General features: G+C 45.6%; 1 protein-coding gene across 1 annotated transcript; it reads left to right on the top strand.

Moving 5' to 3' along the window:
- Positions 1–262: 262 nt before the first annotated feature.
- On the top strand, positions 263–12,747 carry RRAS (RAS related). The gene is made up of 6 exons (XM_020793996.3): positions 263–509; positions 2,392–2,479; positions 5,271–5,373; positions 6,392–6,500; positions 7,994–8,112; positions 10,892–12,747. Exons 1-6 carry the CDS (start codon positions 408–410, stop codon positions 10,977–10,979), a joined length of 609 nt encoding a protein of 202 aa, XP_020649655.1. The 5' UTR covers positions 263–407; the 3' UTR covers positions 10,980–12,747.
- The last annotated feature ends 261 nt before the right edge of the window (positions 12,748–13,008 follow it).

The raw sequence follows: 13,008 nt of genomic DNA on the forward strand, positions 1-13,008 counted from the left end.
CCCCCCCGTTTTGCGCCCGTCGGGACGGAGCGCAACGAAAGCGCTCCATCGGGCTCAGCGCCGAGCGCCTCCCTCCGGCACTAGGCACGGGGCGGATCCCCCTCGAGGCGAGGGAGGAGTGTTGGGGGGGGACCTGAGAAACTCGTTCCGGACGTGGGACCCGCCCCGTAGCGGCTCCCGCTGGCCAAATAGGGAAGCGAAGCAGCCGGGAATTGCCGCGCTTCGTTTCTCCGAGCGCCGATTCGTATTAAAATAGGGCCCACCCCGGATCTCAGCCATCTCCCTTGGGGGGGGGGTTGTTTCGGGGTGGAGAGTGGCAGGTCATGGCAGCGGCTGGACGTGGGGTTGTTTGAATTCCTCGGTCCCCTTCCCGCCCATCCCCAGCCTCTCACCCGATCCGGATCAGGATGAATCCCAACGAAGGCGCGGCGCCGCAGGAAAAATATAAGCTGGTCGTGGTCGGGGGCGGCGGCGTGGGCAAGAGCGCTCTAACCATTCAGTTCATCCAGGTACGTAGAATAACAGCAATAATAATAATGTGAGGAGTGGCACAGCTGGGCGGGTGGGATTAAAAAAAAAGTTTTTGCAACATGTTTCCGTGCTGAAAATGACAAGGCGGCGGCGTGTGTGTGAAAATGAAACTCGTCTTTACGATCTTGCGCGCTTAATAAAGTTGGCTGTAACTTTTTTTTTCCAAGCACGGCGACATCCCAAAGTTAAAGTGTGTGGTAGGATTACAGCCTGGCTTTCGGGGCTGTGCGCGCTTACTTAGGAGGGAAACCCGCAGGGGCCTGATGACGTTCGCTGCCGGGAAAATGCGCCCGAGGATCGGGGCGTTTGTTCTGCCTTGCGGCGGAGGCAGGGTGGGGGGGGGGGGTCGGTTCTGAACCTACCGCGATTCAACCCACAAGATCAACAGTGAGAGATAGGGGGAGGAAAGCAGATGTTGTTTGTCCTCGGATTTCAGTAACGCCGGGAGAGACGTGGAAGGTTGTTAAAAGTCCAAAATAGATTTTTTCTCAAACTTGAAATCCATCCTTTGGAAGCTGTGGCTGTGATCTCGCACTTCCCCTGTCGGAAAACTAGAGATGGGGCATGTTTTGGCAGAGATGGATCAGAAGGGCGGAGTGGAGAAGGGCAGAAAACAAGGCAGTGAGTGGCAACCCTAAAGAATCGCCTTCAGAACTAAAATTTTTCCAAACCATCTAACTGCCCACTGTTGGGAACAGAATATATTGGATTTTCAGTGGCCAGATGTCTTTACCTGCAGGGCTAGGGAGGGCTCCTGCCAGAAGACAGAGCTGGCAGATCTCTGATGGATGTTGCTGTACTCCAGATCCCATTATTCCTGTGCATTGGCCGTACTGACTTGGGCTGGTGGGCAGTTGGAGTCCAACAACATCTGTAGGGCTGGCTTAGAGTCTCAAATTGAGAATACTGGGCAGGTTGTACCAGCAGTCTCCATTCGCATAAAGGACAGGCAAAGCTGGATTGATGTACAAGGTAAACAAGTAATAGTGTGGAACAGTGGTTCCCAACCTGGCCAGCCCGACTGATGTTGAAGGTTTCGGGGAACTGCAGTCCAAGAACATCTGGGGACCCAAGGTTGGACACCACTGGATTAGGATGTTACAAATAAACTGGTTTAGAGTATCTCTAAATAAATAAAAAAATGCAAAGGTGTCTCTTAGAATAATACCCCCCCATTTCTTGTAAGGTCATGATCATTTTTAACTTTTAAATAGTATGGGGAGCTCAAACTGATAATGTTTCAAATTATCTCAAGCAGCCCTCTCGGAAGCTAGGTTGAGATGGAGCTGACTTGCGGAGGACAGGTAGCATTTCATCAGCTGTTTCCCTTGTTTAGTACCAGGGAAAGATGCTGGTGAGTCTCTCTGTTTATTGGGTGCTGTGTAGCACCTAGGAAGTCCATTTGCTATTCTGCTTCAGGTAACAAAACCTCTTGGGCCAGTCTTGATAGTTCTACCCCTTGGAGTAACCCAGCAATGCCACCCTTACATTCTTCAGAAAGAGGAGGAAGCAGAACCTAAAACTGGGCTCCATGGAGGGACAGCAGAGTGGTATAGTGCAGTGGTTCTAATCTAAACCTCGGGGAACCAAACTGTTCTTGGACTGCAATTCCCAGAAACCTTCACCATCAGCTCTGCTGGCTGGAGTTTCTGGGAGTTGTGGTCCAAGAACATCTGGGTTAGCTGAGGTTGGGAACGGCTGGTCTAGTGCAAGGAGTCTGAAGGGACTCTAGTTTGAGCAGTCTTGGGACGTCATCAACCCCACCTGGGAGTTGAGTTTCCTGTTTGTGCTGCAGAGCATAGCAAGCTTAATTCTTTCTAGGTTTGTTAATGTTCTTTCCTTTTCTATCTTGTTTTAAAGTCTTATTTTGTATCTGACTATGACCCTACGATTGAGGACTCGTACACGAAAATCTGCAACATTGATGGCATCCCGACACGGCTGGACAGTGAGTATCGGACGTCTGGCGTCCTACTTGAGTGTTGTGGAAAGCTGTATGCACAAATGCTGTCCAGGTGGTAAGAATCGGGGGGGGGGGGGAGGATCCTAGCATCTTGCGGTAGGCAGCCTCTTTCTGTGGTGTCATTTGTGAGGGCACGGGGGTGCTGTCATGACCACAGCTTTGTGGGAGGAAGTAGCAGGATACTTTCCCTTCCCTCCCAAGGGGAGGGCCAGGCAGTTTGCAGGACATGTGGTTGCCAGCTCAGAAGCAGCAACAGCAGTGGGGCAAAGTAGGAATGGGGAGGGAAATTTTGCAGTGGTCGGACCTAGATAGAATACAACTGGAAGGAAGGCATATCCATGGACCAGAGATAGTCAGAAAATAGGAAACAATCTATAGGGAGATCATGGGATGATGCATAATACTGGACCCTGGCTCCAATATTTGTTTGTTGGTAACATTTAATAATTTTTTAAATTGTAAACATGTAAGTAATGTCTCTTCTTCCTTTCTCAGTTTCCCATTTACTTTATTCGTTCCAATCATGTAATCTAAATGATTTTTTAAAATAAATGCTGTACAGTATAACAGTACTTTGAATTAAATTGGTGTTGGTTTGTTCCACGAAGTCACTTTGCAAAGCCTATTAGGGATTGTGAGGTATGTGAGATGTTCGAGAAGTGGTTTACTATTGGCATCTCCACCATCGCCCATGAGTTTTCTTCGCTGTGCAGAGATTTGAACCCCGATCCCACAAGTCCTAACCTGACATTATCTCCTACTTCACACTGCCATTTGTTAAGTAATTAATTAAAATAAAGAAGAAAGATGCATATGTATCAAAAGCAGGCATCATGCAATTGTTCCTCAACTCAAAGCTCATTTTTGTACAACTGAGATCCCCTTCTGCCAAAATTCAAAGGAAATAAAGTTTATGTACTGCTACAAAAATCTACCCAAACATGTACTGCCCTGTTATTGCTTCGCCCCTTAAAAGAATTTTGCCTGCAGGTAATGAGTAGTGCCATGATTTTGGGAGCTGCCATCTCAGTTTACCATGCTATGTCTTATACAGCCTCACTCCAGTAACACACACACACTGTATTTATATCCTGTCTTTCCTCCAGTGAGCGCAAGGAAGTGTCTATAGCTCTTGTTCTCCCTGCTTTTAGCCTCACAACAACCTTGTGAGGTGGGTCAGGCTGATAGAATGTAACAGACGCAAGGAATGAGTTGGTTCGTTAAGGGCATGAACCTGGCAGACCTCCCAGCCCTCTCATCATCACCCCATCCTGGGCAGTCAGTTTCCCGAGGCATTGTGGGAAATTAATAACAGATCCGTAAGTGGCACTTAGATCCCTAAGCGGTAATGTCAGCCACTTAGTAACCTTGTCAAGACTCACTAGTGGGCACTTTGCTGAGAGGCCTGCTCACATTTGGAGCCAGGCCTGCTCATAGCGATGCCAGCTGCTGTATTACATCCATTATGTTCAGAAAGATTTGGATGTGGATTACTTTCAATTCCTTACAGATTTCCTCTCCCTTCCCCAGTTTTCCTCATCTCATGTAGACTGACTGTTTTTTGGAGGCTGCTTGTTTTTATTATTTCCTCACTTCTGTTTAATAATAGCAGCAGTAAAATAACTGTTCTCTTGAATTGTGTATTAGCACAACCTGTAGTCTTGAGGCAGATCAGGGGCCATCTAAGTCTGGGTTTCTCGCTATCTAAAGTGAAAATGTTTTCAGATTGCTTAGGATGATATAATATTACTGATTTTCTTCAGAAAATAGTTCAGTATTCCTAAAATGGCTTCACCTTTCCAACTATTTCTGGTGGGTTTCACTTTTTATTATTTTCTATTATCCTTTGATGATATGTGAGAAATGCAGTGGTTTAGACATCTGTCTGCAGAGGCTAGGAGTTGAGTCCCCCACTGTGCCTCTTTAAGATCCCTTCCAGCTCTGCAGTTCTAAGGTGATCATGATTATAAATATGTTTGTGGTTGTGGTGGCTTATCAGTTGATGGCTTGTACTCTTAACCAAGTCCTACATCAGTATGCAACGTTTACAAACAGTTTGGTGGCCATCAGCAGTGTTCACCGCATATACTTTTCTTCCTATATTTATGTCTCATGCTTTTCTGGTCAGCTCAGAACCACCATTTAAATTTCCTACAACATTCTTGAAGGGGGACGTGGTGGCGCTGGGTTAAACCGCAGAAGCCTCTGTGCTGCAGGGTCAGAAGACCAGCAGTTGTAAGATCAAATCCATGTGACGGAGTGAGCTCCCATCCCTTGTCCCAGCTCCTGCCAACCTAGCAGTTCGAAAGCACGTAAATGCGAGTAGGTAAAATAGGTACCACCTTGGTGGGAAGGTAACGGTGTTCTGTGTCTAGTCGTGCCGGCCACGTGACCACGGAAACTGTCTTCGGACAAAATGCTCGCTCTGTGGCTTAGAAACGGAGATGAGCACTGCACCCTAGAGTCCGACTCGACTGCACCCTAGAGTCCGACTCGACTGCACTAAATGTCAAGGGCAACCTTTACCTTTACCTTACAACACTCTTGAGGTACCACCACACCAAAGCATTATGAGAAATGTGAATGGTAAGCTCATTAGAGGTCACTGTAGTAAGAAGAGGTCTGTAACATTATAGAAGCCATAGGGCATTTTGCGAAGGAGCAAAATCTAGCTCTGGTTTTGTCAGTAAGTTATATCGACTCTTGTGTTGCATCCATCCCCTTCAGAATGATTCAGATAATTTGCTTACCTTTCCTTATAATTTCTATCTGTCAGTTTTGGACACTGCTGGGCAGGAGGAGTTTGGGGCCATGCGAGAGCAGTATATGCGTACTGGAGAAGGTTTTCTACTGGTCTATGCCATCAACGACCGTGGCAGGTAAGAACAAATCTGTGGTATCTACTTTTGAGGGTCATGTGGTGTCGGTCCATAGGTGGGGAACTGTTTTCCTGGGGCATCAGTTTGTGGGAAACTGCATGCCAGTAGTGAAGGAGGCCTATGCCAGTGATGTTTAAAGGTACTGCTTTTCTGTCTCTTTCTGACACCCCCTTTCCTCTTCTGTATATTCTACATTGTTCACATAGGAAGATGTGCTATTTGCAGATGAAGAAAACTAATAGAGTCCTTTGTCTTGTGTTGTTTAGTGAGTTGATAGTTATGAAAGGTCTTGACTGTGGATTAGCCATATTCCAGTTCGTGAGTAATCCATACTCAGTCTTTCCAGTCTCTTCAAACTGGGAAGGTTAAAAAAAACGATTAAAGATGCAATCCAATGGGAACGCATCTCAGGGGTTATAAGGTAGTGATGGAAGCCTATTTGCAGAGATGCTCCTTGTATCAGACCTTTCTGTAGTTGCTTCTTTATTGTTGCATTGATGGAGTAAGAGTAGCAATAGGCGTTTTAGGGGTGGGGGTACCAGAGGCAGATCAGGAAAGGCTCTATTTGGATCTACTAGATCTGTAGCTTCCTTGTTTCCTGGGCCTATTCCCAGAAGAGTGGGTGGGTGGGCTGTCAGCCCTTTAGGAGCAACAACAAGGAGATACTTATTAACAACAACAACCCAAAGATGAAGACTGCAAAGGAGGAGGAAAAATCTGCCCCTCCTTTTGCCCTGACCAGCACAAGCCTGCAAGATCTTTGGAAGAAGGACAAGGGCTCCCTTTGGATTTCCACATGCTTTGGCCTACAACTCCCTTGGGCCTCAGGGAGATGAGCCCCAGAATCTCTGAAGAGTCAGTGGTTTCCGCATCCCTGCCCTAGGAAAGCGGTGCTCCTTCTATCATGATTTTGTTCTTTCTCATCCTTCCTAGGTTGCTCTGTCTGTTCTCAAGAAACATTTTGTTGAGGGAAAGATTGTCTTCATCTCTCTCTCTCTCTCTCTTCTTTCAACCGTAGTTTCAATGAGATCAACAAATTCCACACGCAGATCCTACGCGTGAAAGACCGTGATGAGTTCCCCATGATTCTTGTGGGCAACAAGGCTGATCTGGACCCTTATCGGCAGGTAAAGGGATGATGGGGCCTCCATTTGTGGGGTTCTGTAGCACATAAAGCCACTCATGATTGTTCTCAGCCTGCCTGGTTAGTAATACGGAATTAAGGTACATTTAGTTTACACAGTCTCCTTTTAAAGGCTTAACAGACCCAGAATTCTCTTCTTGTTTCCAACAGGGCAGCTGCTCACTTAAATAATTCTGTGAATTCCAGCTGCTTAATCTGTTCTTGGATTTCATTTGCATCTGAGTGGGAACAATACTTCTGAAGTGAGATATTTAAGCCGCTCCTAAAATATCTGACTTGCTTGGAAAGACCTATTAGGTCCACTATAATTTAATTCAGACTTGATGGCATGTAACTAACTAGAGGTTCCTCAATTCGTTTTCTTATGTCTGCTGCCAGGAGGCCCAGAAGTTGAGGGCAGAAGGACAGTGTAGGTGGAAGGCTTAGTGGCTGCGGAGTCACATAGAAAATGACTTAATACTGGTTGCAGGGAACAGAGTTGATTACAGTAATTCTTGTGGCTGTAGACAGGATGAGTGTGGGCTGGTGGGCTTTCTAAGAAGTCTAAATTGTGCTTTCTTGATGCCTTTGACCACAAATCTCACTATCCCCATTCAGCACATTTTGTGGGGATGATGGGAGTTGTATTTCACATGCGTTGAGGGTTGTTCATTTGGTAGAAGCGGGGATAGTATTATTATTATTATTTATTGTATTTATACCCCGCCTATCTAGTCATTTCGACCACTCTAGTAGCTCTGTCGTGGGGAAATGTGGGTCAGCCAGAACCATTATTCATCAGAAGGAGGTCTCCAGAGAGAAAACATTGCATTGTTTTTTTTTTCCTTGCGGAGAAAAAAGAAATTCAGGGATTACTAAATGTTACAATGTATTCATCACATTTTGGAGATCACTCATCCAGTAGGATTTCACAAGTCTGAGGCAACTTCATGGCATATAACAACAGTTTATTGCAGTCATATCTGGCCTTTCTTCCATGAGGGAACTTGAGACATTGAACATGGGGCTTCTAGGGAATCTCCCATCATAACACCCACATGTGGATTTCCTTTTTCTCCTCCCCTGTCCCTTTTTGTGCCCCATTTCGAACTAGCTTGCCTAGGAGGAGAATTGCGTTGATGAGGGGCTATTTGCTGGGAAGATTTGGGAACTAGAAGAAATTTCACATCCCTCCTGCTTCCCACTTCTTCCTTCTATATTCACCTTCGCCACTGCCATGTGTACCTGGGGAAACGTGGATCTGGAACTTTTGCAAGTTCTGGTTTAGGGCCAGATGTTTTCAGATGGGTAATGTCTGCTCTGGCCCTTCAAGCGACTCCGTGCTTGGTTGGAGGCCTGTCTTGATCTAGCATCAAAGCCACTGAGTGGTGGCTTCCCTTTTCTTTCAACTGTTTCCCCCACTCTACCCTCCCCTCAAATGAAATCCTGTTTCCTTGCTGTTCCTCACTCATTGTTGTACCTGATACCTGTTGACAGGTGCCTAAGGAGGAAGCTCTCAGCTTTGCCCGGGAGAACCACATCCCATACATGGAAGCTTCTGCCAAAATCCGCCTCAATGTGGATGAATCTTTCCATGAATTGGTCAGAGCTATCAGGTAAGAAGGCAGCTAGCTGTTATTTTTTTTTTGTGCCAAGCCTGACCCTGCAGAGTGAGCAAATCAGCTCGTAAAAAGCTAAAGAGTTCCCTCTGACAACGTCCTGGGACATGGAGCCCATTTGTGACTAGGTGTGATTCCAGTCAGAGAGTTCCTACTTCTTTGTGCAGACATTCTTAATTGTTAGAGCAGTATGATAATGGAACCAATTACTACAGGAGGTGGTGAGTGCGCCAACGCTGGAGGCATTCAAGAGAAAATTGGAAAATCATCTGTCAGATCTACTATGATTTGGATTCCTGCACAGAATTAGATGGTTGGATTCGATGGACTTATAGGCCCAACTCCATGATTCTCTGATTGTTCATCTATCCTATCTTTTCCTTCTTGTGGCAGGGAAAAAGATGGAAAATATTAAGTGGTTGAGAAAGGGGAAGATTTAAAATGGAAGTCTGTGGCTAGTATCTAAAGGTAAAGGTAAAGGTTCCCCTTGACAATTTTTGTCCAGTCGTGTCCGACTCTAGGGGGCGGCGCTCATCCCGCTCTTCAAGCCATAGAGCCAGCGTTTGTCCGAAGACAATCTTTCCGTGGTCACATGGCCAGTGTGATTTAGACACGGAACGCTGTTTACCTTCCCACCGAAGTGGTCCCTATTTATCTACTCGCATTTGCATGCTTTCGAACCGCTAGGTTGGCGGGAGCTGGGACAGGCGACGGGCGCTCACTCCGTCGCGTGGATTCGATCTTACGACTGCCTGGTCTTCTGACCCTGCAGCACAGGCTTCTGCGGTTTAGCCCACAGCGCCACCACGTCCCTAGTATCTACTCAGTATTTACACATACATGGAGTGCCAGCGCAGAGGCTGCTGCCAAGCTCCGATGAACTGCTGGTTGAACATGACCAGGCACCAGACCAACACCTTGTTGGACTGAGGCCACAGCTTCCACACTTGGACCCTTCCATACACTGAGATAATGAGGAGGATACTGGCCTGTCTATTTTGGAACTCCCATAAAATACTGTGCCTAAAATAGGGCAATTGCACAGTAAACGTCTTTTCTGGAAGCCTTATCTCAGTGAACCCACCCCAGGGTTTGGAATTCTATGGAGGAGAGCTGAATTTTCCTTTTGTGCCTTTCCACTGGTGGGCAAAGATATTTTTATTTAGGCAGGCATTTGGCATCTAACCTCACCGGCTGCAGAAGAGGCTTGTAACTGGATTGATACTCTTTGGTTTGAGATTTTCCAAGTTGTGATTCAAATCTTTTGTTTCTGCATTTATAACAGACTAATTCCGGCTATTATTCCTAGCTAGAGTAGTGCTGTTGTATCAGTGTTGACTGAGCAACTACTGTTCTTCCAATTATAGTGCTCTAATTGGAACTGACAATTGTATTTAACCTCTTAGACTTTTATTTCGTCTAACTGCTACTACTACTACATTTGCTTGTTTTATCTTAATCTGCATAGAGTCCCATTCTAGCTAGAATTAATAATGGGATGTAACCCCTTGCTGTTTTCACCTGTGCCATTCTGTAGAAGAGGTAAAGGATGATGTTTTTCATTTCTATTATTACTGAGAATTTCCTTCTCAGATGCAATTCTGGTCATCATCTCCCGAAGTATTACACCTGCATTGCTTTTAATTGATCAAACTGATTACAAAGTGCCAGGCATGGCTGTCTATTACAGCAGGGATTGGGAACTCACGGGCTTCCTGATCGTGATGAACTCCATCTCCCATTACCTTGAGTACTGGCCATCAGAGTTAGGGAGATGTCCTTTGGAATCCAAGAGCACATAAAGGGCCATGTATTCCTTACCCCTGCAGCTAAGGTCTAACAAATCATTAATTTTGCGGATCTGCAAAGTCTCCGGAAACATGGAGGGACGACTCTGAAGCATCTGGCAGGTCACAACACAATGGGGCCGGGCTGTGTTAGGCTTCTTTGGTTACTAGTTCTGCAGGCCTGCTTTGCTTCGATTTCAGCCCTGCAGCTTGCAAGTATCTCAAGGTCTGAAATCTGCATCAGTGTGCAATGTTCATTTCCCCCTTCAGCTGCAAGCTATATGTCCACCCTTGTTAGAGCCCATATGATGAGGATGTGGCTTTTGGTTCTTCACAGAAAACAGGTTATTGAACCTATAAAGAGGTGAGAATGTATGACTTGACTTGCTAAATGATGCTGTCTACAACAGCATTCTCTGCAGTCCAGCTGTAGCTGGTGCTGGTGCATTGTGCAATGGCTTTTTAATATCTGTCATTCAGATGCTAATTGGTGGTGTACCACTTCTGAACATGATGGCTCAGGAGTAACAGTAACCAGTGCCATGCTGGAAGGGGATTGTGCAGTTTAAAAAAAGGGTAATTTTTGGGAGATTTGACAGCAGCTGGGCTCTTTACCCACTAATACATCTATTGAACAAATGCTCTCTCTTCTATCAGTAAGGTCAAATTTCCCTAATCTGCTAGATGATGGGAGTTACAGTCACATCTGGAAGGCATCGGGTTGGGGAGGATGATGTAAAAAATTTTTTTCCATCCCGAATTGTAGATTGGGGTGAGAAATATTTAGTTCTCCAGGTATTCTGGCTTACAGTGCCCTTCGTCCTCACCTAATATGGCCAAGAGCAAGGGAGTGCAGGAGTTCAGTATAAAGCATGTGAGGGCCCAGATGTTCTCCATCCCCAGTGAAGGTGATGGAGAAGGCCAGTTCTTTTAGTGTATTTCGTCTCGATTTCTTACTTTATTTCTCTCTTTTTTTTCCTCCCGCCCAGGAGGTTTCACGAGGCGGAATCTCCCCCAGCCCCAGCTGTTAACCCTAGAAAGAAAGAAAGGAAAGGTTGCCCTTGCTCCATCCTGTAAACTGCTCTCTTGCACCCAGCGACAGATCCCAGAAGGGGGAGAAGAGCTGTTCCGGTTCCCTACCAGGACAGAGTGCAGCAAGATTTCTCCCCAGCTCTACCTCCCCCACTGCAACAAGAGCTGGCAACATGTATTCTCCAGTATGTCTTAATACTACAGTTTCTCTCCTGTCACAGAGGACCCTACACACTGGAACGGGGCAGGAAGCTGATTTCAAATCCTATCTCCAGCTCGGCGCTGCCTTACATGTGTTGATGGGGGTTGCTGGGGAAGAAGATTCAAGCCTCTTGCCTCCTACTCAGGCCGCCCCTTCTGTCCTAAATGTTTGCAGGACAATTGCAACAGGAGGTTGCCCACTTTGCGAAGAAGGCACAAGGCAGCACAACTCCCGGCATATAGGTTCAAAGGGGCAGGTTTGGAAGGGAGGGGGCAGGTTATAGGAGAGCCTGATGATCTGTCATGTTGGGGAATTAGAAAGTCACAGCAGAGGATCATAAAACTTTCACTCTCGCTAGAGCCAGCAAGCTTCTGCGCATACACAAGATAGCCGTACACATTCAAAGGCATATTGTAAGAATGCATTCTGCAGAACCGTTTTTGACTCCCTCTAAGCAACTGAAGAAGCCATGGGTTTAAATTTTGGCACCCGGTAACTGCTACCACCCTTTATTTTTCTAGAAATAGTTATGCACTCTTCACATACAGAACAGTAATGTAGAGGATGCAAGAATACTAGACAAGTTGTCTGGAAGACAAACCTCTTCTTCATTTTGGGAAATGAAAAGCAAGGAAAGAATTAATTCAAAATAAATTTTCTCTGACACACATCACCCGGCAATACTTTGTTTAGGGTGGAGCTAAAAGTAGCACCTCCTCCCAGCTCTATTGGGTAGTGTTGATTGGATCCAAACTGCAACATCTGTCATTGTAATTTTTTAAAAAGCTGCTCTTCACAAAGGCTAGAATGATTTGACTTCACATACAGCCATCCTTTTTTGCTTTCCTTCGCTAAAACATCTAGAAATAGGAAGCTCTGAAAAGTAACATTTTTAGACTACAGTTCCCAGAATACACAAGACAGCATGACCACTACCTATGCTGAGAAAGGAATACTGATATAGTCCCAAGAAGTAATTTTTTTCAAGCTTTGAACAAACTGAGCAGCAACACTGATTTGACATTGATTTATTAGCAGCGCTAGTATTGATCACTTAACGAGATCTTCCAGTAATGTCTGCAGTCATGTTTAATTATCACTGTCATTATTGCATGTTTGTACAGAGTGATTTTTTATTAAGAGTCTTTCAGATTATCCACCCAGTATTTATGGTTCGAATCCTCTACCTGCTACCTCTAGAATAAATGGAGGTTATTAACCAGACATGTTTTTTTTATCAGTCAGGAAAAGGAATACGTGAGGATGAGATGGGTGTTTTTGTAATGAATTCCTATTCCACCCCACTGCAAATCATTCCAACCTGTAAAAATATCAAAGCGTTAACTGTGTAGCTACAAACAACAGCCTTGAAGCACCTTACGTATAAGCTGACTTATCTGGGCATAAACCGTGGTGGTTTAGAGCCCACTTTGCCAGTTGTAAAGCGGGATAATCTGTCCGTGCATAGGTACCGGGGGTGGGGGCAAGGGAAGAGATTTTTTTTTGGTACACAATGGGGCCAAAAGGCTATGAAAAAGGGTAGTAGCAGGCTGTGAACTTGTCACTTCTTCAAAAGTAATTTTAATAAAAGGGAAACATTCCCAAATTAGATTGTATAGTTGTGTTTGTCACCAGTGTCACGATAGCATTGAATGAGGTGCTGCACCTTGAGTGTGTATGTGTATCTAGTCAAACGCCCACCGAACGGAGTCTTGCCTCTGTGGTAGCCTTGGATTAGGCTACCAGAGCAAGCACTGGCACAGCCAAGAGGAAGACAGGTTCATCGTAATCATTGGCTGGTCTCCTGGAGGTCAGTGCTTGTGCTATTTGCACAATTTCAAGTTGTTATGCTGGTAGGACTTGTTTACAAGG

The sequence above is a fragment of the Pogona vitticeps genome, chromosome 6, assembly GCF_051106095.1.
Source record: "Pogona vitticeps strain Pit_001003342236 chromosome 6, PviZW2.1, whole genome shotgun sequence".
Classification (NCBI taxonomy): Eukaryota; Metazoa; Chordata; class Lepidosauria; order Squamata; family Agamidae; genus Pogona; species Pogona vitticeps.